This window comes from Ornithorhynchus anatinus, chromosome 12, assembly GCF_004115215.2.
Source record: "Ornithorhynchus anatinus isolate Pmale09 chromosome 12, mOrnAna1.pri.v4, whole genome shotgun sequence".
NCBI lineage: Eukaryota > Metazoa > Chordata > Mammalia > Monotremata > Ornithorhynchidae > Ornithorhynchus > Ornithorhynchus anatinus.
Genome location: NC_041739.1, coordinates 34,062,283 through 34,089,831, shown reverse-complemented (window position 1 = coordinate 34,089,831; position 27,549 = coordinate 34,062,283). Strand labels below are relative to the sequence as shown.

General features: G+C 40.4%; 1 protein-coding gene across 50 annotated transcripts in view; it reads left to right on the top strand.

Moving 5' to 3' along the window:
• ANK2 (ankyrin 2) overlaps positions 1–27,549 on the top strand; it is a 576,252-nt gene that overhangs the window by 359,847 nt on the left and 188,856 nt on the right. For 9 of the 50 annotated variants that reach the window (XM_039913766.1, XM_039913798.1, XM_039913768.1 and 6 more), the window contains exon 1: positions 5,674–5,888. The exons of 19 other annotated variants lie outside the window; for them this stretch is intronic. In XM_039913766.1, the coding sequence (XP_039769700.1) occupies positions 5,754–5,888 (135 nt within the window). In that variant the 5' untranslated portion in view covers positions 5,674–5,753. Of the gene's footprint in view, positions 1–5,669; positions 5,889–27,549 lie in introns of those variants that run through there. 22 more of the 50 variants (XM_039913755.1, XM_039913753.1, XM_039913754.1 and 19 more) reach the window with 7 other exon arrangements.

Sequence of the window (27,549 nt, the reverse complement as noted above, 5' to 3'; positions counted from 1 at the left end):
AGACCTTAGACTATTCTAGGGAACATTTTGCTTGCAGATGTTCTTTTTTCATTAAATGAAATTAGTTATTCTAGTTCAGGAATGGTCCTGATGGCCAAGTAACCATGAAAAGTTAAAATTGGAGGAGTTATCCTGATGACTGAAGTTTTGTGTTTCATGTATGTAGCACTAAATAGTGTTCCGGTGACTGCATATTCCTCTGAAGTGGGATATCCCAGGGAGAAATAGTCTATCATGACTTTGAGAGCGCTGGTCAATGAGTGAAAACAGGACATATTTACTAAAAGTGAAAAATTAACACCTTAAGGACAAAACTAGCTTTTTATCAATTGATCAGTGATATTTATTGAGCATTTACTGTACAGAGCACTGTACTAAGTGCTTGAGAACATACAACAGATTTAGGGATGTTATCCTTGCCACAAGGAGCTTATAGTCTAGTCTTTTTAGGAGAAGCAAGGTGTGGGATGGGGAATAGGAATACTCTGGGGGCAGGCACTGTGGGGAGAACCAAAAAAGAAAACTCAGAATCCCTGAAGGTTAAAGGAAACAAAATAATTACACAGTAATTAAAGTCAGGACTAAGAATACTTGACCCCTGAAACTGACTGGAAGTTTGAAACTACGCTTCACAAAATCCCTCTGTGATGTGCTTGAGGCAAAGCAAAAGAAAGCTATTGATGAAAAGAGAGCCTTGGAAATGTGGCATCGGCAAAAAGATGATTTTGGACCTAAAGATTCTACTTGACTCAGCATGGTGCTGACTATGCCACCTGCATGTAATGGTTAAAAACAGGAACTGTTCAAGAGTTGTAAAATGAGATTCTAAAACTAGTGAAACCCAGGCTCATCAGTCAATCAAGTAGTGGTATTTATTGAGAGCTTACTGTGTGCAGAGCACTCGACTAAGCACTTGGCAGAGTACAGTATTGCAGTGTTGGCTGACAAGTTCCCTGCCCACAATGAGCTTCCAATCTAGAGAGAGGCTAGTGATTCAGATATCAAGTGGACATTTGTATCTGTTGTTCCAGGCAGCAGCACCGTCTCGAGTGCTTTGCATAGGACTGGTTTATTTTTTTTAAAAGGATATTTTTAATTTTCCTTGGGAGAAAGAACCTTTACACTTCCTGTCAGCCATGCAAGTTTCCTCTTTGGTTTTTTTGTGTTTTATTATTATTCTTGATCTATGGCACGCATTTTATGAGAACGATTGAAAAGCAGACTGGCTTTTTGTAGGCAATATGCCTTTCTAGTTTTGTTTTTCCCTAAATATCACATTTTAACTAAAATTTAATATCCGTATAATTATTTTGACTTTCTCCAATAAGAGTGTTAAATTCCTTTGTTATGATAACGATTACAGAGTGCCTCTCCCATTTTTTGCTTCTGTCCTATCCAGTATTTAGGAACATAATTTTATATATTATCTTTGCTTGTGGATTTTAGAACTATATAATGTTCCAGTTTACTTTGTCTAGAGTTCTGTAGAGCCTGACAAATATTTTTGGGCAAGCATGACTTCTTTAGAGACACTACAATTCCTTATGTTCTAAGTTTTAATAGATTCATATAAAACGTATGTCAGATGCTTTAATAGGGACATGGGGACATGGTTGTGAAATAACCTGAAGATTTTGAAAATGCACCCTGGGTGCGTTTTTCAAAATAATCAAATACAAGAAAAATCTGACTGTAAACCAGATTATGTCAATTTAGGATTAAAAATAATCAAATTTATTGTTTGAACCTTAATAATGGAGTTGACTGTTCTGAACCAAAATATTATAGATTGTCAGGTTATCTACAGTGCAGAATTGAAACAATTGGAATTCCTTATATGCATAGTACTGCATTAGTGGTATAGGTGTATTTAAAATGTTCGAACATCATCAAGCTCTTTGTTTAAAGGTAACCAAATGTGAAACTGTCCTAATATCCATGTGATTGAGTAGCCTTTTGTAGGAATACTTTCAAGGACATTTTCACATGTCACGGCAAGATGCAAACTATCTAACCAAGGTTGTATTATTGTGAAGTTTTACCATTTCACTCCCAAGGTACAATTCATTCATTCATATTCTCTCTCTCTCTTTCTCTCTCTCTCAATATATTTATATATGGGTTTTTTTTGGTGGGGGTGTCTTCATAGATGCTAAAACCCTTTACCCATTTGCCTAAATTCTGATGTGTATTAAATTGCAGACTAATTTATGATGACGTTGAAAAGTAGAACCCAGGTAACGTAACAGAGAAACTCTAATCAAAGAAAAAAATAATTTTTCTTTAGTAAGTACTTGGGAGAGTATAATACAACATAGTTTGTTGACATGTTCCCCGCTCAGAAGGAGCTACAGTCTAGAGCTATCAATTTTATGCAGCTGATTCCCAAAATCTACTTCACTAGCCCTGATCACTTTCCTCCTATACAATCTTGCATTTTCTCCTGCTTCTAAGACATCTCCTCATGTTGAGTTGAACTCATCTTCTCAATAATCATAATAGTATTTGTTAAAAACCTAACTGTGTGCCAGTCACTGTACTAAGCGCTGAATAATAACTCTGGTATTTAAGTGCTTACTATGTGCCAGGCACTGTACTAAGTCCTAGGGTGATACAAGCAAATCAGGTTGGACACAGTTTCCTGTCCCACGTGGGGATCTCTCTCATTCCCCATTTTCCAGATGAGGTAACTGAGGCACAGAGAAGTGAAGTGACTTGCCCCAGATCACACAACAGACATGTGGTAGAGCCAGGATTAGAACCTTTTGACTCCCGGGCCCATGCTCTATCCACTACACCATGCTGCTTTGGCTTACCCACCCATTTGACAACATAACCTTCAACTAGCCTCATGCTAAATCCTTCCAATGTCTCCTCCACAACATATCCCGGAATTATCCCTTCCTCTACATCCAGATAACTACCAACTTAGTCCAAGCTCTAGTCATTTTCTGGACTACACTCCTGGCTACTGCATCACCCTCTTTATTGCTATCCTATGAGCTTTTTGGGTTAGTTAATACTCTGCTGTCAAGAACATCTTTCTAGAGATGTGTGGCCTAGTGGCAAGAGCCTAGGAGCCGAAAGACCTGAGTTCTAATCCTGGCTCCGCCACTTGTCTTCTGTATGATCCTTGGCAAGTTACTTCACTCCTCTGGGCCTCAGTTCTTCATAAGCAAAGAGGGGTTCAATACTTGTTCTCCCTCCTGTTTAGACCAAGAGAGCCCCATACGGGACATGATTACCTTATGTCTACCCCAGTGCTTAGTACAGTGCTATAGAATATAGTAAGTGCTTCACAAATATCACCATCATCATCTTTCTAAATCATCATTCAGCACATCTCTCCACTATCCAAACCTCCTGAATTATCCATCACCTTCCCCCTCAAACAGAAACTCTTCACCACTGGTTAACAAACGTTCAATTGATAATGATTCAAGGTTTTACTAGCTTTCATCGTCTTACACAGGTTATCACTCCATGGTTACTCCAGTTTATGCTCTTGCTTCATCCAAGTTCACCTTCTCTCCATGCCTCTCTTTTGCCTCAAATCCCTTGCTCATGCCAGGAACTCCCTTCCCCTTGAAATCCCACCTCCTCCAGGAAGTATTCCCCAGTTAATTTCAACCACCCAAATTGAATCAGCCTAACAGCCCCGTAACATATTGGTGTATAAGGACACCCTTATGTTTATACTGATCTTCATATGTCTTGAAAGAGTTTGAGGGTAAAGCAAAAGACAAATGATGTTTCTCCTTTAAGGTACTTCGAGGACTCAGGGACTCAAAATGCCAAAAATATCACCATCTAGTTTACAGTGGTCTTATTGGTGCCTTCTGAACTTACATAAACACCAAATTACGGAAGAATCAAGAATGATTATAAAGATTTACCCAGAAGGTTCACACAAACAATAAATAAGTGTCTTTAGGTAATAGAAAGAATTCATTAACCAAATAAGTCACACTGGAAGAAAATATCAATAGTTTAAAGAAGTTCCTAAACTATACCAACAGAAACAACCAACACTAATGTTGGTGTCATCTTAATGGAAAATTCTTCATTTACCACTTATTTAATTGATGTCGAAACGATATTTTGCTAAATCTTCAATGATCTGCCTTCATTTTATTAAGTTTGTATGTATTATTCACTCACTCAGTGGTATTTATTAAGTGCTTACTATGTGCAGAGCACTGTACTGAGCGCTTGGAATGGACAATTCGGCAACACACAGAGACAATCCCTGCCCCATAACGGGCTCACAGTCTAAACAGGGGAGACAGACGGCAAAGCAAAACAGAACAAAACAAAACAAGACAACATCATCAAGACTAACAGCTAGGAGGGAATACAGAGGTGGGAATTAGACACGATCCCTGCCTCTCATGGGGCTCACAGTCTAATATTAAGAATATTAAGTGCCATGCACTGTTTTAAGGAGTGGGGTAGGTACAGGGTAATCAGGTTGTCCCTAAGGGGGCTCGCAATATTGAGCCCCATGTTTCAGATGAGGTAACTGAGGCACAGGGAAGTTAAATGACTTGCCTAAGTAGACTCACGGCACAGCAGGGATAAGAACCCGCAACCCCTGACTCCCAGGCCCCTGCTCCTTCCACTAGACCATGATGCTTCTCCGGAAGAAAAATTTCCCGGCAGCGTGTGGTTTGGACACTAAGTTCAAATCACTGGAAAATGTTGAGTGGGTGGCTGATCTGTGTTGATAGCCAAGGTCATTTGGTAACTTAAACTTAAGGTGATTCTTATTCTCTAGACCGTAAGCTCCCTGTGGACAGGGAAAGTGTCTACCCACTCTGTTATAATGTATTCTTCCAAATGCTTAGTATAGTGCTCAGCATAGAATAAGTGCTTAGTAAATATGAATGATCAATAATTTTTGATAGAACTTCAAAAAAAAAAAAAGAAAACCTTTTCAACCAGGTATTTGAGATTTTATTTCCCACAGGGCACAGTCTCGAATGATGAATTACTATTGTATTTCTGGCACAACATATGTATCAGTCCCAAATGGGCCCATTTGGAGTAATGGTTTTCCAATGAATATTAAATCTTGAATGGATAATTAGCCATTTTCTGCAAATGGCTGTGGAAAATACACTAATTATACAGTTTGATTTACCATGTGTGGTATAAATACCAAGTAGATGCCATTTGTGTTATGTAATTACAAGAAAAAAAGTTTCCTCTTTTATGTTGGGAAGTCCCAAGGCTTTAACAAAATTCAGTGCTTTGTGTAAACAAAGAGACAGTGAACAGTGGGAACAAAATCAAAACATTCAAAGGCATGCACTGCGTAATTCAATAACTCTCACATGTAGAGGCATTTCACACAGTAGGACTCTTCGTCTATGTGCTAGGCAGGGTGGTAGCGTGCCGAAGAGCAGAACACCCCCTCACCCCCCCCCCCCCCCCCGCCCCTTATTCACTCAAACCCCTCCCCGGACTACATTGACATGCATAGCTGGCCTGGTAGGTGTAAAAATAGACAGGCAGAGCCTGAATTGGAAATGGTCACTGCACATTGCTTGCAGTTGCTGGGGTTTTGAGTTCTCTCTTACGCAGGACAGCCAGCAGATGGGGAGGACCAGGGAAGAGCATGTAGGGGCATACCAGGGAGGAGCAGGGGACCACCTCTATGGATTGCTAACATTAGAGTGTCCCTGGAAACTTCACGGGCTCCATGCAGTGCATGGACGGACCCGTTGATAGCAGGGAAGAGCAGAGCTGGTATGGGCAATGCACCACCATGCCATTCTTGTCACACGGATAAGGGAGTAAGAGCTCAGGGAAAGATGCAGAAATTGGATAAAACCCCTGACTACTATGGCTACAACTGTGAGGAAGTCACAGATCCCGGGACTCCGGTAAGTGAGAAACTCTAAATGGGCAGAAGGAGAGGACATCTTTGATCTTCATTTGATCGCATTGGTCGACCCTTCTTACCCCAAGGAAAAGACCATACAAAATAAAAGCAGTTTGGAAGTACTTCCTGAATGTTTGTTAAGACGACAGTAGGTCGTGGTTTCTAATCAGCGTCCTGTGAAACCTCGGATTTACTGTTTCTCCTTGGTGATCCGAACTTCAGATCCCAAGTGTTTCTTGGACAGTGACAGTCTCGTTTAGGCTAAACTATTGTACGGCATCTGGAACTGCATCATTCACACATGAGGTGTGAGTAAAATTGACTTCAGTTGTTTCTAAAGAGCGTGCGGATTATTTTGCGCCCCCCCACCCCAACTCAAGAATCTAAATCCTAGGGTAGTTTTGAGCATGCATAGAAAAGATGTAGATTTTTAGTTTTGTAACTGTTGGATACAAATGGACTGGCTAATTTTTCAGTGGGTTGTGCTGATTTAAATAGTCTTTAGGGATATGAACTTAATCTTAAATTTCTTTGATCCAGCAATGTGACTTTCTGGAAAGACCTTATTGTAGCTTGAAATTGTGAGACTAGTATGTATCCGTGTGCCTCATAAGATTAAGAAATGAACATGAAAGAGATTATTATGTTACCCTGGGATCTACAGTTGGAGTAATTTCTCCGGGTCCTTCCAGTGGGTGGAATGAACCGAAAGTGTATAAGAAGAATATAAGTTCCCCTTGGCTCTTTTAGATTTCTATTTAGTTTGGGTTGGTTTTCCCAACATCAGAATTCTAAACCAGATCCTCTGTAAGCTTAAACAGGAAACTGGAATTTGACTTTAATAAAAACCAAATACAGATTTAGAGCTGCATGTTAACCGAAGTAGAAAAAAGAAAACTTGACAGCATGGTAGAGGGGAAAAAGGAGGACATAGTCTCAGTAATTCATGCCATGAGCAAAAAAAATAAAATAAAATAAAATAAACAGAACTATTAACAAAGAAGTCACAAAGAAAGCTCCTATCCTAGCTCTCAGTAAGAAGAGGTTTCAGCCAGGAGCATGTGAATGGTAACTTCTCTTTCTCCAGACAATTGTGGAAATATCTTGGATCAGTTTACTGGATGTAGGTCCCTCTCTGAGGAAAAGTTTGGACTTCAAGAAACATCTGGAATTTCAAATTATGTAAAAATCTGTCTTTTCTGCTGGGCATTGGGTAGTTGTTTGGTAGAAGGCGATTTCTAGTTGATATTCATTTGTTCATTAGTAGGATGCTTTAAAACAATATTTAATTGTCTCAACTTTTATTACTTCCAAGTGTCTCAAATATGCCTTCCAAAATATTTCTTCATTTAAAGTTATTTCTGGTTAAAGAGAAGCAAATGCTTTGAGGTTTGGAGGAAAGAGGGGCTTCTAAGGGGGAGTAAAGCATTTTTGTGAATATTTCCCAAGCTTAAGAATACTAATAAAAGATTTTCTTTAGGAAGTAGCCAAAATAAAGATTTTCAAGTAAAATTTTAGTTCCTCTATTGACATCAAAAGTATTCCTCTAATTGTATTCAGGAATCTTATTCTTTCCAACTTGCATGAATTTTGTGGCTGACTACAAGGATTTTGTTTTACAGTGGTGTTTCTGTGTATGAAAATGTGGTTCAAAAGACCTGAGCGCCTACTGTATGCAGAGCCCGGTCCTAAGCACTTCTGTCCGATGAGCTGCTGAATATTACTACTGACTGCTGTTGATCAGACAAGCCAATTGTCCTTTTAAGCTTGATATTGGTTAGCTTTATGTTTTATATTAGAAAAGCAAGGCTTCTTTAACAGATGAAATTCTGTCCTGGTGCAGTGCCTCAACTAGGCACTGGTGATACTGAAGGCAGATGTGTCCCTTTCTTATGAATAGGAGTGGCTTAGGCAATGGGAGAATCTGGCTCTAGGTCTCTAAACGTTGAGAACTTCCTGTCACCCTTTACTTACTAACACTGAGTCTCACTGCAGTAGATATAAAGTCTCTTTTGGTTTGTTTTTTTTTTTTTATGATATTTGCTAAGGACTTACTATGTTCCAGGCACTGTACCAAGTGCTGGGGTGGCATCAAGCTAATCAAATTGGGCACAAGTCTCACTCACAGTCTTAATGCCCATTTTACAAATGAGATAACAGCACAGAGAGGTGAAGTGACTTGTCCAAGGTCACACAGCAGACAAGTGGCAGAGCTAGGATTAGAACCCAGGTCCTTCTGACTCCCAGGCCTGGGGTCTAACCACTAGGCCATGCTGCTTTATAATATCCACTTCTAGAAGAGGATAGAGAACTGGTCTGTGAAATTGGTTTTACCTAGCAATACCACAGCAAGGGATTGAATACATGCTATTTGTGAAAGTTAACTTTTTCTCTCGTTACTTTCCCTTGCTGGTTTTTGAAACCTCTATCCTATTCTACCTGTTATGCCTCCTCTATATAATGAACTTCAGGATTCTTGATTTTTTTCCAGTTTTTTCCATTTTTAAATTTGTTTTTTAATACCTTGATTTTTAATTTGTTCTGCAAATCAACTTTAAAGAATCGTAGAGTGGTGAAACACCAGAGAGTTCCATCATTAGACTGTCAAGGTGTCATGTTACCAGGATCCTTTGGAATCGCCAATTGTCAAACAGCCATCAGTTTTCATTATTTTTTGGATCTCTAAACACCAACTATTTAAATGTTTGAAATGTAACGGAGATGGAGACTCATAAAGCCAATGCAGTGTTGCATTTGCTTTCTTACAAAATACGGTGAAGAATCACAGCTTAAGGAAAAATAAGAAAGACTGTTCCATTGCTTTTAAGATGTTTCAAAGCCAGTCATGGTCACATGATATCACTCTTTATATCATTTTTCACAGGCCTAGGGAGTTGAATTTCAAATGAACGTTCTTCTTCGACTCATCCACTTGACTGTATGCTCATTAGCAAAAATCGTACTTTGTATTTTTCCCTAAGTAATTGAGCTCTGAGCCCCATGAGGGCATTTGTGGTTATTAGCCCAGACTTACCAATGAGAAGTGAATAAGGGATGCGGTGACGTTTTCAAGGTCACCCTGCAGTGGTGGATCTGAGAATAGAAAACCGCTCTTTGAGTTGTACTAAGAGTTCTCTGCACAAGTCACTTTGCTTTCTACTCTAGTGGACCACATTCAGCTGAGCTGTTTTTAGTTCATTTCCGCTCTTTATTTTTGTTGCCCTTCTGGAGGGTGGTACTATTTTTGTTTGATCCCCCAACACACCTTTTATGATGACCCATTCTGGAATTTTCATTTGGACGAAAGATTATTTCCTCTGTGTCCAGTCATTTTAATCATATTCGGCAATGCAAAACTCCAAGGGTACTCTTCTTAACGTTTTCAATTATGTTCTGTGATGGTTATTTCATTGTGTCCTTTATCCAATCCTGCTTGTGTGTAGTTTTAGAAAGTGATCGGAAAAATAATTGTTTATTAGATTGGCTATGAGGGAAATATTTAAAATATGTAATTAACCAAAGACAGCATCTTATGCATTCTAAGCTTTGTTCTATCCCATGTATATCCTTTTGCAGTTATTGGCTTTTACTATATAGACTTGGTATACTTTAGCCCTAATCAAAAATGCAATGATTATTCTAATCTTCTAGTATTCCTAAAGGCAACAGGATTTGTTCTGGGAAACTACATAATTTATATAGCAAACGATTTAAACACTTAAAAAAATTAGAATTCATTATTTTTTAAAATGGGAGCAATGCCCAAGGGAGAGAAATGTATTTTGGTTGACCTAGAATTTGAACAGAGCCCAGGTCTGGAAGTCAAAGGACCTGGGTTTAAATTCCTGCTCTGCCACTTGTCTGCTGTATGACCTTGGGCAAATCACTTAGGTTCTTTGTGCCTCAGTTACTTCATCTGTAAAATGGAGATTAAGACTGTGATCCCTATGTGGGACATGGACTGTGTCTAACCAGATTGTCTTGTATCTACCCTAGTGCTTAATACAGTATACTAATCACATAGTGAGTACTACCTTAAAAAATACCATTTAAAAAGTGTCATAAATATAGAAGATTCCTGGTTACGGATAGTGGATTCTCATATATTACAGATTTCCCTGGGATAAAATGCAAAAAAAAAAAAGGTGTAAGGAATAGGATGTTTATTTTGATTTTTACCCTGAATCTACAATTAGGTTTATTTTTTTCAAACCATCTTAATATAAGAGGAAAGATTTCTGAAAAAACGTCTGCCCCTCTGGCTCATTTTTAAGCACCTTAAAATGAGAGTCTGGCGATACAAAAAAAATTAGGGAAAATAGTTTGTGTTCGTGGACCTTTCTTAAAGGATTGATAAATTGAGTGTTTAAATCATGTTCTCACGAAGGCTGATGTGCAGTGGTTTATTGAGAGCATAATTGAATTTAGGAACACAGTTTCTTTTGGTATCCTAATGCCCGATAAGATCTGAAGACATCAAAAAAGGTCTGAAAGACGTCTTCATCTCATCACCAGGCTGACTGTGCTAAGGAGCATGTCAATAGTCTATTTCCAAATATGGATATTTTATCTCCTACTGCATATCTCTGCATTATTCAGAGGTGCCACTTTATCCAGGCTTTGCTTTAGTGTTCAGGTTTCTACAGGAGGTCAGCAGGTTAGAGCCTGAGAAGAAGAAAAGCAGCATTTTAGTGAAACCTTGAACCCGAGGCAAACCCAGAGTATGTGTAGCTTGTGGGAAGCCGGCTTGAGCACAACAGTGTTTTGAAAGATTTGAGCTCCCTCGAAATTGAAATCTAGCCTATCACAGTACCTTATCAATTAATCACTGGTACTTGTGTGCTTACTATGTGCAGAGCAGTTTACTAAGCACTTGGAGAGTACATTGCAACAAAGTTGATAGACTCCCTGCCTACCAGAAGCTTACAGTCTAAAGGGGAAGATAGATATTAAAGTAGATTATGAACTTGCACATAAGTGCTGTGGGGCTGAAGGGCATAAGTGCATAAAGGGTACGGATCCAAGTACTTAGGTGATTCAGAAAGGAGAGGGAGTTGGGGAAATGAGAGCTCAATTGGGGAAGGTCTCTGGAAGGAGATATAATTTTAATTAGGCTTTGAAGATGGTGCTTTTATGATTAGGAATCTTGCAGTCTGTGGGAAATGATCAATTCACCAACCTCACCGGGGGCTCTCAATGTTGCCATTGAATATTTTGTTACATGAGGTTTCTGATATTCAGATAGGTTCAATCAATCAGTTATTTATTGAGCACTTACTATATGTCGAGCACTGTACTAAGCACTTAGTATAATAGATTGCTAGAGATTGCTACTTTTAGGAGGTTAACATTTTATCAAAGCATTCTTAACTGAAGTAGCAGCTGTTTTTCTTTTCAAAAAAGTAAAATCTGAACTCCATCAAATTTAATTTTACTTTTCAGCCATTTTTTTAACTACTGTAGAAAGTACATGCACCTACACTCACAGAGAAATTGAGTGAAGAAGAATTCATATTTAATACCTCGCTTTTTGTGACCCTTGAATTTCCTCAGAGACCAAGCCGCTAATTATTCAGTATTATTAGCCACTTTAAACATAGGAAAAGACAATTTACTTGTATTGTTCTTTAAATGTGTAATGAATTTAGAAACAGCAAGTGTGGCCATTAATGAAGAAAAGGAGAAATACCAATTTCACCAGTCCTGGTTTTCATCTAGATTTAAAATCCCACTTGGGGGATTATATCAATATGAGCTGGAAAAGGGGATTATACAGCAGATCCAACCAGATTTTTTCAGGATCTGCTTTCAGTTTTCAAAAAATAGACATTGTTTGGGATGAAGCCCTACCAGAAATCCTGTTCATGTGAATGTTGAAAAATGGATATAACGTTTGAGAGCTTGGCCAAATAAGTGCCATTTGTCAGTTGCTGCCAGCTTAATGAAATTGAAAAAGTGAATGTTGGATCTCAAAAACGTGATACCATAGTAGCATTATCCTATCTGGCATTTGGCTGATATCCGATTGTCATGGAAGGTAGTTGGGAACTACAGTTTGACTTTCCAGCAAGCAGCTGCCCCACCCTAGTCCTCATAGTGGTCCTGGAAGAGGATGAGAGCAGAAAGGTTGAGGGAACAGCAGCCCCACCTTACAAGGTAAAGAAGCTTTAGTGAAGCCTCTTTTAGGGAAGAGAAAGGGGAAGATTGAACCACAGGAGTAGGGAAGCAGTATGGCCTAGTGGAAAATGCATAGGTCTGGCAGTCAAGTGACCTGGATTCCAATCCCAGTTTTGTTACTGGCCTGCGGCATGACCTTGGGCAACTTGCTTAACTTCTCTGTACCTGTTTCTTCAGCTGTAAAATGGAGATAAGGTAATTTTGACCTCTTAGATTGGGAACCTTGTGTAGGATAGAAACGGTGACCCATACGATTTTCTTGTATTTACCCCAGTGCCTAAGCATGTGCTCGGCAACCAATAAATTATAAATACCATAATTATTAAATGTCATTTTCTGGGTCAGCTCTGTTTTAGTGACAAGAAAGGAAGACTGGTAGGGAAATGGGACAACAAGATCAGGTTGTTGAGTGAAGAGATTCTGCAGCACTGAAAACTACAGCCATTTTGTGTGTAGTGCCTGAAAATGTAAATTTGTTACCAGTTATGAGGGAATGAATGTGGAATGAAACTAATATTGCTAATTATGATTGTGATTCAATTACCTGAAGAAATGTGATATTGATAATATTCTGAACATGGTGCTATCAAATGAGTTGAAAATACAAGACAGTTATATCTCTTAAACTCGTTACCTTACAAGTTTAATTCCACAAAACAGTGTTGTTTTAAGTAGCATCATAGGGCATTTTACTAGGGCTGTAATAGCTTCATTTACATGAAAATTTTTCATTTTCCTTTTTCAACCCCGCTGGTGCTGGTTAGGTCTTTCAGAATGGAAAGATTTATAATCTTCTCTAGGGCTCTTAATAGCCTTTGCTCTGATTGCCTTTAAGTTTGAAGCCTGGATAATGTGCCGTGAATCACTCAAGATTATAGCCAACTACAGAATTATTTCTCTTAAAGTTATTGCTTCTGATTTTCCTTTCACTTAGTTGGGTTTATAATTTGATGGGTAATAAATCCTTCCTGTAGGGTCTGTTTTCTCTTTACGTTCTATTGCCCACTCTTGGAACTAAATTAGTTGCAAATTCTTGTCACCCCTTCCCACCACAAAGCACATGACCCACCAGGAGGGTAAAATTGGGCAGGGCAAAGCCAACCAACCAACCAACCAGAGTCCTTTGATGTAAGGTGGACACTGCTTTCCTTAGATTCTGGCCCAGCTGTTCTAGGTCTGACCTTCATCAAGGGTTAGGAAGGGCCATTGGCATGGCTGGCTTCAGTTCGTAAGCGGAGACAGTTGTTTCAAGGTGCACCAGCAGAGGAGGGAGATGGCAACAACTCAAAATTTGAAAGCATCTGCTCTAGTCAAAAGTGGGGCCTCCGTGAACAGGGACCTGGGAGGAGTGGTAAGGGTATTTATTAGGCACCAAACTCGTGCAAAGCACTGAACTAAGTGCTGAGAAATATTACACACTGAAAAGCAGCATGGCCTAGTAGATAGAACCTGGGCTGGGAAGTCAGAAAGACCTGAGGTCTAATTCCAGCTCTGCCACTTGTCTGTGTGATGTTGGACAAGTCACTTAATTTCTCTGTACCTGCTAATTCATCTGTAAAATAGACATTAAGACTGTGAGCCGAGTGTGCCAGGTAGTCTGTTAAGCACTGGGGTGGATAGAAGCACATCAAGCTGGACACAGTCCCTGTCCCATTTGGGGCTCACAATCTCAATTCCCATTTTACAGATGAGGTAACTGAGGCACAGAGAATTGAAGTGACTTGTCCAAGGTCACCCAACAGACAAATGGTGGAGCTGGGATTAGAACCCATAACTTTCTGACTCCCAGGCCCGTGCTTTTTCCACTAGGCTATACCTCTTCTCTTATTGAGCACTTACTTTGTGCAGGCAACTGTACTAAGCGCTTGAGGAAGTATAATACGTAGAGTTAGTGGACACGACCTCCATCCACAAGGACTTTACAGTCTAGTGTGGGGTAGACGTTAATGGGCAAATGGCAGAATGTGCAGGTTTGTAGTAAGTGCTATAATAATAATAATGACGTTGGTATTTGTTAAGCGCTTACTATGTGCCGAGCACTGTTCTAAGCGCTGGGGTAGATACAAGGTCATCAGGTTGTCCCACGTGGGGCTCACAGTCTTCACCCCCATTTTACAGATGAGGGAACTGAGGTCCAGAAAAGTGAAGTGACTTACCCAAGGTCGCACAGCTGACAAGTGGTGGATCCGGGATTAGAACCCACGACCTCTGACTCCTGAGCCTGGTCTCTTTCCACTAAGCTATGATCCTGAGGGTAGAATGAATATGAAGTTCTTGAGGGGTACAGATCTGTATGTATGGGGAACACAGAGGGGAAGGTGGGTAGAAGAAATGAGGGCTTAGGGAAGGATTCCTGGAAGAGATGTGATTTTAGGAGGACTTTGAAGGTGGGGAGAGTGGTGGTGGTCTGTCAGCTGTGAAGGGAGAGGGAGTTCTAGGCCAGACCTTCTGTAAGAAATCATTTTATCCTTTGAGAGGGGGTTTTCATTTTACGTTACTTCTGCCAGCCCTGTCATGATTGAGGGCTGCCTTTAGGAATGAAGATCTAAAAGTTTTGAATCACATGCCCTAAGTTTTCCACTCAAATGGATAACAGCATTCTCAAAGAATATTTGAACTTCTGGGTATCAGTTAAGTGCTGATTAGGATAAGAGAAATAATATGAGTGGCGACCAAATTTCTTATTTTACTGGGTTGACCATAGTGTTTGTTAAGTGCTTACTTTGGACTAAACCGTGGATAGATGAAAAAATAAATAGTTCAGACGAATCTCACCATCCAAATGGGGGAAGATCGACCCATAGAAAGCAGGAATAAGTTGTGAACAGTTAGAGCTATTAAAGATACAAAATTCAAAAATAAATAGCATTAAATAATGGAGATGAAAAGATCCCAAATGGCATTTTATGATCCATTAGCTTTTTCAAGCCTGCCTGTAACTCACCAGCCCTACCCACTTCCTCCCCACTAAATGCCCCAATTCCTTTCCGCCCCCACACTTCAAATGGAAAGTTGGAATAGAGAGTAGAAGCTAAGTCAGCATCCCATTAATAGTCATGATTGCAATTTCAATTCTCCAAAGGGGAATCGATTCTTGGAAGAAGAACAGTTTTAGATGTTGTGCAATCCTGGACCTTGAAGAGAGTAAATTAGAAAAGACAATACCTTATTCTAACCTCCCCTGCCTCACCATACCAAGCTAATAGTAAAAAAGAAACTCAACAGTGAGTTGAGTTGACTTGTCTTTTAATTCTTATAAATGATAGTGGACTAAAGTCATCCCTTTTTATCCAGATATTGTCATCCTTATGGCTCTGGTTTAGAAACAAAATTGTTCATTTTCTGGAGTTTAAGCAAAGCCTATTAGGAAGTTAGCTGGGCTCTCACTGCTGAAGGTGAAATAAAAGGAGCCAATGAAGACTCACATTTCTAATGGTAACAGGAGTCTTTTTAAAGAAAGTATTCAGTCTTCTAGATAATCTGGCCTTGTGGAAAGAGAGTAGGTCTGAAAGCCCAGTAACCTGTGTCCTAATCCCAGCTCTGTCACTTGCTGGCTGTGTGACCTTGGGCAGGTCGATTAATCTGCGCCTCAGTTTCCTTTCCTATAAAAGGAGGATTAAATACCTATTGTCCTTCCCCACTCAACTCTAAACCCCTTGTGGGACAGGATGGGGGTCCGTGTCTTGAGTGCCTTGTATCTTCCCCATGCAAAGTAGTATGGCCTCTTGGATAGAGCACGGGCTTGGGAGTCAGAAGGACCCAGGTTCTAATCTCAGTTAAGTCACTTGTCTACACTGTGATCTTCCGCAAGTTACGTCACTTCTCTGGGCCTCAGTTACCTCATCTGTAAGGTGGGGATTAAGACTGTGAGCCCCATGTGGGACAGGGACTGTGTCCAACCTGATTAGCTTGTATCCACCCCAGTGCTTAGAATAGTGCTCGTCACATAGAGAACACTTAGCAAATACCATCGTTATTATCATTATTACTATTATGGTCAGCACAATGCTCGGTAAATAGTAACTGCTTTAACAAATACTACAAGTATTATTGGTCATATGCTATTAGTGCACTAACTGGATTTCTGCAGTGCTTCTGAGACCTTATGAGAATTTTCCATGCTCACATATATTTAAACATCCAACTGACTCATTTTCAATAATTATTTGGCCACAATTTCAACATCTTAAAATAAATGGAGTAAATTGTTTTCATTAGGGCATGGAGTAGGGGATGTTTCTTTCAAGAGCCCCTATCTTCCAAAGTTATAAAGCAAGGTTTAATCTCTGTGTACCAATTTACACTTCATCTCTCTAGGGTTACCAGTTCTTATTTCTCTGAGAACAAAAACACCTCCACACTATCAAGCTGGAATATGCAGGCTACATTTTTCCATTCCATAACTGAATCTCTTTATACCCATCTCAGTTGCTATTGTAGCATAACAAAACTAAGTTTGTTGGGTTGTACTCTCCAAGCACTTAGTATTAAAGCGCTGCACACAGAAGTGTTCAAATACGATTGATGGATTCATTTTCTTCTCTTACTGATCAAAGCTGAACTTCTAAGCAGGCACAACCAGGACTAATCTTTATTCCTGGGCCTGACGTCTCACCAAAACGCTCAGCTTCGACCATCTCCAGGGCAGAATGTCACTATGTACTGGTTTCTTATTTTAGGTTTATCATACTCCTTCAAAATGTTTTTCTTTTTATCTTTCATCTTGTTTTGATTATGGTTATGCTTCCAAAAACCAGATTCCTTGCATTGTTGAGTTTCAACTAATAAACACAGCAGCTTGCAATACTGCCAGTAACATTTAAATACAATTAACCTAAGGGATTTAAAAAGCAAAAACAAACCATCCCCAAATGCCCAAGACCATGAACTTGACCTTGCATTGGGTCTTTCCCATTTCCAACTAGCCACCATTATGCCCTGGCCTGTTGATATTTATCAGGAAAGGCAATGTGACCTAGTGAAAAGTGCACTGGATTGGGAGTCAGAAAACCTGGGACATAATCCTCATTCAGCTACTTGCCTGTATGTATCACCTTGGGCAAATCACTTTAACTTCTCAGTTTCCTGATCTGTAAAATGGGAAATAAATACTTGTTCTCCTCCTCCCTCGACATGCGAGTTCCATGTGGAATAGGGACTGTGTGTGATCTGACTGTACCTAAAGTACTTAACCCCATACTTGCCATATAATCTCTTATAAATGCTATTATTATTTTTATCATCTTCATTATTATCATTGTGTAACATCTCTGCCTCAGTCCCTTCACTAGCCTCCTTCTCTCCCTTCCATTATCAATAGATTAAAAGAAAGTGGTCCCTTGGCTTTACCAAGTATTTAGTTTTCTCACAAACACAGGTTCCTGTGAAAATGAAACCCCAGAATGAAAGAGGGAGGTTGTATTTAGCATTTTTACAGGTCTGATTTCTTATTCTCTTATTTCTCACTTAACCTGGTGGATTTTTAACTCCTGAAATTGTGATTCAAAAATGAATGAACCTGTCCTTTAGCTCATTTAGGTTTTGGAAGTAGGAATGTCCCCAATTTACAGATTAGGAAATGACTCCCCTTTCAAAAGTGATGGTCAGAATAATGTTGGTAACACAACTGGGTATTTTTGATGATTCAGTTTGAACTCAGTATTATTTGGAATACCTGATCACATAGTGAGAGGTAATTTCTGTTGAATATACCCCAAGGAGGAGATTTTACTCTATCAACTAACAAGATCTATAAGGAAATATATTGTGCTGTGCCACATACTACTAAAAATACTTATCTATATTATTTACCCACTGTCAGTTATTTCAATTAATCAAAAATACATTATTTTGCTAAGCTACCAGAGTTTTTTTAATACTATTTCAGCATAAATGATATAATGCATTTTTCCATAGACATCTTGAGGATACCTTTGTGTGTATTTACTTGGTAGAATTGCTTCTCATTGCCTTAACCATTCCTGACAACTGCAATCCCCACCCTCCTCCGATGGTTAAATTTAGAAAGTATTAATGGCTCATGCCTACTGAGATTAAAGCAATATCTCAATTTTTTTTTTGAGAAGCATCAGATACATGGCGTGAGAGGGTTCTGAGCTCCGAAAAATCTCCCATGCAGGTTGTTGCCTCACAGTCTTTGACTCCTTTCACTGTAGTTTCTATTGTTAGCTAAATTTCCTGGTTATAGTTAAATGGAAATGTCGGCAGCATTTTATGACTTTTCTACTTAGGATTTATTGTATTGTGCAGAACATAATGAGAGCATGCTGTATGAGTATTTTTCTGTTCTATTAATTTTTAGTTGTTTTCTAAAAAAATAGAGATTTACTCTGACCTTGACTACTGGGTGAGGTGGGAATGCTGGTACTGTATTATTATGTACCATTGATCTCTAAGGAGTTCAAATTGCTTTAACTGCATAGGGCCCCCAAGGAAAGGTGTTATATCCTATTTTAAGGATCCTGAACCCAAGATCCTGAGCGAGTCATGAAGAGGCTTGGCCATAGCCACTGATGAAGCCTAAGAATAGTTTCCTTGTGTCTTAAATCCAGGATCCTGTCCACTTGATTTTTCCCTCTCCCATTTATAGCCCTAGACTATACACACTGGAATGTTTATTTCTCTGTGACTTTTGTAATGAATGTATCAGTGAAGACTGGAAAAATGTGAGTTGACTAAAATCAGAATGTTGCTCACAAAAAGTTGTCATCTTCATTCACCTTCCCTGAAAGTTGGGAAGATGCCGATGGAGAAAGACATAGGTCAGGCCCTCCTGTATTTTAAGAACCACATGGGTTTGAAGAGAGGCTTGAGGAAAGTGGAAAGAGGGCCACAGCTGGGGACCGAAATCCTAGAAGACCCATCACAAACCCTTGCAACAGCCCAATTAGCCACTCCCTCCCCCTGTGTGTTAGCTGGCTAGTGTGGATGACATCGGAAGGTGACATGCTGGCATAGGTCTATCAGGCCTCCCTGCAGGGAGAAGCAGTCTGGTTTCCACATGTTTGTGCGTCTCATTTCAAGGGGGCTCAGGTGCTCCTGATCAGTTTGGGACTCAAGAAGCATAAAGAGGTTTCTCCAGAACATGGTGGGGAAAGAGGACATTAGTGGGAATTCTAAGCCAGCTGTGGTCACTTCTCACCTGCCGCTCGGGCTACCCTAGGATCCCGGAGATTGGATTACAACCTGCATTGTGCCCCGGCCGCCTGCTCCTCTTCCCCCCTTGCCCTCCCCCCACCTCCCTCAAGCTTCACGAGAGTCCTCTGGGCCCCAGGCTGATCTGAGGGCTATGCTGTGGTCCTTTCTCACTCGGTGATCTCCAGTAATAATCGTGGTGTTCGCTAAGCACTTATTATGTGCCAAGCACTATACTAAGCATTGGGGTAGATACAAGCTAATGAGGTCCTCCATGGCCCTCACAGTCTAAGTAGGAGGCACAACAGGTATTGAATTCCCATTTTGCAGATGAGGGAACTGAAGCCCAGTGAAGTGACTTACCCCAAGGTCACACAGCAGGCAAGTGGTAGAGCTGGGATTAGAACCCAGGTCATCTGACTCCCAGGCCCATGCTCTTTCTGCTGTGCCGTGCCGCTGCTTCTTCAGACTCCCCCTTTAGTCTGGTTTCTCGTACCGTATAGGCGAGGGCTCATAAGAGCCAGTCTCTTGCAGTGTCCCAGGCCAAGGTTGACACTGCGTCAATTGCAGCCGCACTGACTAAGCTCAAAGGGGTCAGTGATGACTTGTCTGCACCTGGGATGTCTGAGCTGCAGAAGATACTGCATCATTTCAGTAAAGGGCCAGGATTGCTTTCAAATCATGCCCCTCGGCAAAAGGCTCAAAGGATATCCAACCACTTCCTGAGGTAAAATTACAATATAGCCTCCAGAGTACCAACTCTAATATTATATTCTCCCAAGCACTTAATACAGTGCTCTGCACACTCTAAGTGCTCAATAAATATGATTGCCACTTGCAGTCTATCTAGGATCACCAACACAGAGTTCTTAAAGCAGTAATATCGTTCAGATTGAACTCGAAGATGCTCATCATCCTATTTGAAATAGACAGTACTTGTATTTGTACTTTGTTTTCACCCCGCCCTCAGTCCTATGACACATAGGTACATATCTGTAATTCATTTACTTATTGGTCTACCCCTTTAGACTGTAACCTCAATATGGACAGGGAATATGTCTGCCAGCTCTATTATATTGTACTTTCCCAAGCACTTAGTACAGCACTCTGGACACAGGAAATGTTCAATAAATACCATTAATTGATGGATTGGTTTTAATAATAATAATAATAATGTTGGTATTTGTTAAGCGCTTACTATGTGCAGAGCACTGTTCTAAGCACTGGGGTAGACACAGGGGAATCAGGTCCCACGTGGGGCTCACAGTCTTAATCCCCATTTTACAGATGAGGTAACTGAGGCCCAGAGAAGTGAAGTGACTTGCCCACAGACACACAGCTGACAAGTGGCCGAGCCGGGATTCGAACCCATGACCTCTGACTCCAAAGCCCGTGCTCTTTCCACTGAGCCACGCTAATGCATATTATTAAGGCATCTATTTTCCTGTCCTATTTCAGTGACTAAAGAGCTTTTGATAAATCTCCTAGGTTCTTCATTTCGGACTCTTTTTTTGAAAGTCAGAGACTCAGAAGGCCTTGGAAAATGTGCTTTAAAATGAGACTGGCTTCGTAGAATTGTTTATAGCTCCTTTTGGTTCCAAAAAAATTATTAACAAATCATCTGATGATTTGCTTTTCATTCCTGAAATTGGGTAATTAAGATTTTCTTGGAGAAAAGATATTACAAAGATCACGCAGAAGGGAATTTCTATTCCTTCACTCCCAGATAATCACATTCTTGCCCTTGGCATTGAGCAAGATTAAAAAATAATGAACCCAAGTATTTACATTTCAGACACTTGGATTATGGTAGAGATGCAATTTTGGGTTGAAAATTGAAGTAAGGGGGGGAAAGTGGATAAACATCAAAATTCAATCTTCTTATTTAATCTGGATAATTTCATTTTATCTGCCCTCCAGTGGTAATCCTTGAATTTTAGAAGATACAAATAAACTTGACTTTTAGAAATGAAATAACATGGGGGCATAATTTAATAACCCCTTAGAGAATCAATCCACTGCAAAAAATCAGGCTATTATGAATGTACATGGGTCTATTGTGAACAGAACATCCTTTTTGACTTTCAAAAATGTATCCGATCCGCACAGTAAGCCCATGTTTGTGATCAATATGGTAAGGCACCTTGTGATATGAGATAAATTCAAAGTCTTATGAAATAGCTGTCCTGTTGGTAAAGATGCATTGCAGAACAAAGGTTTATCTTCAAGTAAATCCCCTTTGGCAGTCCAAGCTTCCATTTGAAGATGATCAAAAGACCCTGAGTTGCAAGGGATCTTGCCTTGGTGCCAAGCAATCTAGTTTAGCATGTGAAATCTGTAGGATAAGGACAGCCCCTCATCTGGGAAGCTCCTCAGAGCTCTCAGCAGTTGAATGATGTTGCTTTTGGAGCAGATGGACCCAGAAACCAGAGAATAATCGAACCAACTGAGACCAAAATGCGTCAGTTACCCCAAGGGCAGAATGGTCAATGAATGCTGTAGGGTGTCTGGCATACCGATAAAAACAATAATGAAAGATATTTTCACTTGGTTGACTTTTGTCACATCTGGTCAATTCAGAAATCCTTCCAGGAGAGGCAAAAAAAAAAAATGCAGTGAACCTCGTTCAGCATTTTTTTTTTTACAACTCCAGTCAGTGCAACCTTAATGCTTCTTTTCCCCTGATTGAAAGTAACTTGTTTGGAATAGTATTCTTATACAAGAAATTAACAGTTCATTATTATTTTCTTTGCTTTGTTTGGATGAAAGGAGTTTGGCCTAAGGGAAGGAGCATGGGTTTGGGACTCAGAGGACATGTTCTAATCCCAGCTCTGCCACTTACCTGCCTTGTGACTGTGGGCAAGTCACTTAAATTCGTGCTCCAGTTTCATCATTTGTAAAATAATAATAATTAATGATTATGGTATTTGTTAAGCACTTACTATGTGCAAACTGTTAAGTGCTGGGGTAGATACAAAATATTCATATTGAACACAGTCCTATCCCCATATGGGGCTCACAGTCTCAATCTCTGTTTTATAGATGAGGTAACTGAGGCACAGAGAAGAAAAGTGACTTTTACAGGGTCACAGAGCAGATAAGTGGAGGAACTAGAATTAGAACTCATGCCCTTCTGACTTCCATGCTCTATCCACCACACCATGTTGTTTAAAATGGGAATTAAATATATGTTCTCCCTACCCCTTAGACTCTGATTCCCTGTGTGGAACAGGCACTGTGTCCACTCTGCTTGTGTACTAACAATCGAGTGCTTAGTATAGTGCTTTACACACAGTAAGCACTTACTATAGTGCTTTACACACAGTAAGCACTTATCAAATACTATGGTAGTTATTATTATTATAAGAGCAGAAGCTTTCCAAATCTTTCCCTTTCTCTCTTTCCAACCCAAACATTACTAGAGTTGGTAAGACCCATTAACGAAAAGCAATCAATTTTCTGTGTTGATGGCTCAGCTTCATGAGTAGAAAGTTTGGCGATTTGCAAAACAGTTTCATCTGAATCTTGTCTGTGGGTAATTTAGGCATCCACACACATTTTTCTCCTTTTCCATTTTGCCCTGATATTTATTTACTTATCTGGGCCATTGTTTTCCATCCCCTTGACTGTGAGGAAACTAATATTGGTCAAGGCATTTGTTTTAAAATCAAACAGAAAACTTGATTCAGATAATAAAGTGTAAGCTATGGATGAGTTTATACACTTTATACTGTGTATGCTATTTTAAAATTCCTTCTGGATAGCTAATTTGACGGTACTGGGTTTCCTGGACTTTTACTATTGACAAAATGTCAAGCATTTTTCCAAATCAATTAAAGCACTACAGCTACATTTCTCTATATTGGGTATTAATGATATCGGAAGAAAACTCCAGGAAATATAATGGAAACGAGTGACTGGGAGGAGATGAGAGGTCTTTGAGGAAGATGGATGGAGAGATAAAAGGGAGAGCTGAAAGAAATGGAGAATCAGTAAGAAAGAGACTAGGAGGAGAAAAGGACAAAGTAAAGGAAGAAAGAGGGAGAAAGAGAAGCAGTGTGGCCTAATGGATAGAGTCACAAGGACATGGGTTCTAATCATAGCACTGTCACTTGTCTGGTGTATGACCTTGGGTAAATCACTTCACATCTCTCTGTCTCAGTTCTGTCATCTGTAAAATGGGGATTAAAAATGCGAGCCCCACGTGGGACAGGGACCGCGTCCAACGCAATTTGCTTGTATCCATCCCAGTGCTTCATACAGTGCCTGGCACATGGTAAGAGCTTAACAAATACCAAATTTATTAATTGTGGATTATAGGGAGGAGAGACAGACTGGGGAAGGGCAGAAGGGAAAAACAACAATTGGAGGGCAGAAGAAAAGCCAGACAGGAGGGCCGGAGGAGAACAGAACAGACAAGCAAAAGAAGCAGCTACTGAGAGGGAGGAAGGCAGCGCAACAGAAAATGGGATTCCAGTGCCTGGGGCTCCTTCCTATGACCCTGGGGTGAACTGCAGGGAATTGCTGTGCAGACCACCCATTGTGGGAAATGAGAACTAGGGTGCCCTGGCTCCCTTCCTCCTTTCTTTTCCTCCCTCTTCTCCTTCTTCAGCCTGGTAAAGGCCCCTAAAATGCTTAGGACATCTTGGGTCCTTTTCAAACACTTCTCATGTAAGCTCACTGCGGGCGGAGAATGTGTCTGTTATATTGTAGTCTCCGCAGCGCGTAGGACAGTGTTCTGCACACAGTAAGCACTCAGTAAATACAATTGAATGAATGAATGAATATTTGATTGGGATCAGCACAAGGCAGCAGCTCTTGGGAAGTCATTTGGTGGCCTGAGAAGATCTCTATGCAGGCTGAGGGTTTTAATTTGCACCTCAGTAGCCTCCCCTTCCTGCTGTCAGAACAATGGAGCATTTTGATTTTGGCCATGACAACAGTGGAGGGGAAAAAGGAATTCAAAAGGAAGGGGTCCTATCTTAGGAGTGTCTCACTTTTTTTAAGCAGCGTGGCTCAGTGGAAAGAGCTCGGGCCTGGGAGTCAGAGGTCACGTGTTCGAATCCCAACTCTGCCACTTGTCAGCTGTGTGACTGTGGGCAAGTCACTTCACTTCTCGGTGCCTAAGTTACCTCATCTGTAAAATGGGGATTAATACCGGGAGCCTCACGTGGGACAACCTGATTATCCTGTATCTACCCCAGTCCTTAGAACAGGGCTCTGCACATAGTAAGCGCTTAACAAATACCAACGTTATTATTAGTATTATGTGTAGAATGGGGATTCAATACTGGTTCTCCCTCCTTCTTAGACTGTGAACTCCTTGTGGGACAAAGACTTTGTCAGACTGGATTATCTTGGATCTGCTCCAGTGCTTAGTACTCTGCTCGCATCTTGTAAGCACTTGCCAAATTCTGCAATTTTTATTAGTAGTGGCAGTAGGTACTCAATAAATACTATTGATTCGTTCGTTTATATTGTTCCCACTAGCTTGTAAGCTCCGCCTAGTAGAATCTTTGAGGGCAGGGATCCTGCTTACCAAATGGAGCACTTAGCAGCATGGCTTATGAAAAGAGCACGAGCCTGGGAGTCAGAAGGACCTGAATCTAGTCTCAGCTCTGCCACTTGTCTGCTGTGTGACCTTGGACAAGTCACTTCACTTCTCTGGGCCTCAGTTACCTCATCTGTAAAATGGAGATAAAGAATGGGACCTCACATGGGACAGGAACTGTGTCCAACCTGATTTACCATAAAAATAATACTGGCACTTGTTAAGCACTTACTATGTGCCAGACACTGTACTAAGCACTGGGTTGGATACAAGCAAGTCGGGTTGGACACAGCCCCTGTTCCACGTGGGGCTCACAATCTCAATCCCCATTTTCTAGATGAGGTCACTGAGGACCAGAGAAGTGAAGTAACTTGCCCAGGGTCACACAGCAGACAAGTGGTGGAATTAGGATGAGAACTCATGACCTTCTGACTCCCAGGCCCATGCTTTATCCACTATACTACGCGCTTCTCTAATCTACCTTTAATCGAACCCAGTGATTAGAACAGTGCCTGACACATAGTAAGCACTTAACAAATACCATAAAAAAGTTTCGTATAGTGGTCTGCACAAAGTCATTGCTCAATAAATAACATTAATGTTTGATTAATATCCTATTTATGCCAGTGTTATTAATTTGAACACTAGGTGTCTGATAAGTGGTATAAAGGGTAAAAGTAGCAAATGTCTTCATTCTAAGAAACTCACATAGATGACTCTATTTAGTAGCATAATTACCATTATATTCATCCACCCTGATGTTGGAAGAGGAAATGAAATAATTTTTTTTCCTACGTGATAGAGCACATGCTGGAATAGGATGAGTACATGCTAGGGTAGAAAAATAAACAGGATCATTCATTCAATTATACTTATTGAGTGCTTACTGTGTGTGAAGAACTGTATAAACACTTGGGAGAGGATCAGAACAAGAAACAAAAAAAATCACATATCCTAGCTGGCAGTGAGGGATTGGGAGTTTCTTCTCTGAATAGGGATATACTTAAATAGGGAGGAAAAACAAGGAGTAGGGGTTAATTTACTGATTGCAAATCTCGAGTTCACTTTCACATCCTTCTCTTCCTCCCCTGTCCTTTTATTCTTTGATATTCTTTCTTCTCCTTCATCACTATATTTAGTTCCCCACATAATAGCCCTTTCCTTGTTTTTAGGTTGCAAAAATGGGTAGGAGTAGGTCATAAAAAAAGCGGTTTTAGCAGCAAAAATCCTGCTGCTTCTTAATAATAATAACAGTAATAATGATGGTATTTAAGTACTTACTATGTGCCAAGCACTGTTCTAAGTGCTGAGGCAGATACAAGGTAATCAGATTGCCCCACTTGGGGCTCACAGTCTTAATCCCCATTTTACAGATGAGGTAATTGAGGCACAGAGAAGTGAAGTAATTTGCCCAAAGTCGCACAGCTGATGAGTGATGAAGTTGGTATTAGAATGCAGGACCTCTGACTCCCAAGCCCGTGTTCTTTCCATTAAGCCACACTGCTTCTATTAGAACACATCCAGGTATAATGAAACGCGGGTCTCATGTCCTAGGCCAACCTTGCATTAAGCACAATTTGCCTTATAGTCATCATCATTGGTATTTGATGAGTGCTTACTGTGTGCTGAGCAGTGTACTGAGCACTTGGGAGAGTCAATACGAGAGTTGGTATACACATTCCCCGCCCAGTAATATTCACCCCTTGGCCGCCCCTGCTCAAACCTGCAAGCTAATCGCTCCTTGTTAGAGGAACAGTTCCTAATTCCCCAACAGCCTTCTATCTAAAACATGCAATAGTGAAAACATATGTTTAGGGGGAAACGTATACATGAACTGATCTGCCAAGCCTCTGGAATCAGTGCAAGAACCACATCATGATGATTTCCTCCCAACACATTGGAAGGGAACAGGGATTGATATTCCTGTTTTGTTGATGAGCTACTGAAGCTCAGATGGAACAGAAGAGTTCCCCATGGTTGGTCTAGAAAAGAACAGACAGGACCGCCTTGCTTTCTCACATTGTGCTGAATTAGCTCAAATCCTTGGGTGCTGTTGATGCAAATTCCTCTGCTGCCTTTAGTCTCCATCCTGCTGTGTTTTTAAAAAGATGTTCTGTTTTTCTAACATTCAGAGGCATAAAAATGTACAGAATTGTGTTGAAAGGAATTTCAGAAGAAATCTTCTTTCTTGGCTTGGGATATGGTACTGAGGGTTGTGAAGAGGACAGTTTTAATGACATCCATCTGTGGTTGATTAAAATAGGTGGGAATCAGCGCTTCAGTTTCTTGTATGAAGTTGCCCGGAGAGCTGAGGGTTGGGGAAAAATAATGGATCAGTTCAATGGGCCACAACAGGCACTGTTCAAATAGGGCTCAGGAGCTGGTGAGGAAAGAGATATGCAAGGTTTAGCAATCCATGGATCAGTGAGCTGCATTTTGCTTCTGGAGTATCTCTAGAGTTTGCCGCTATTAATCTGAGGTGTCTCCACAAGTAGCAGTAACAGATGCAGTTGCCTCTCTCCCTCTCTCCCATAAAATTTCTCCCTTGAAAGAAAACACATTTTGAAAAGCCACATGACATAGTGGAAAGACCACAGGCTTGGGAGTCAGAGGTGGTGGGTTCTAATCCTGGCTCTGCCGCTCACCCTCCTGTTTGACCTAGAGTATTCTTTTAACTTCCTCATGCTTCAGTTTCCTCATCTGTTACATGTCTTTGCTCCTATTTGGACTGTAGGCCCCATGTGGGGAGATTGTGACAGTATCTGACCTGTTTATCTTG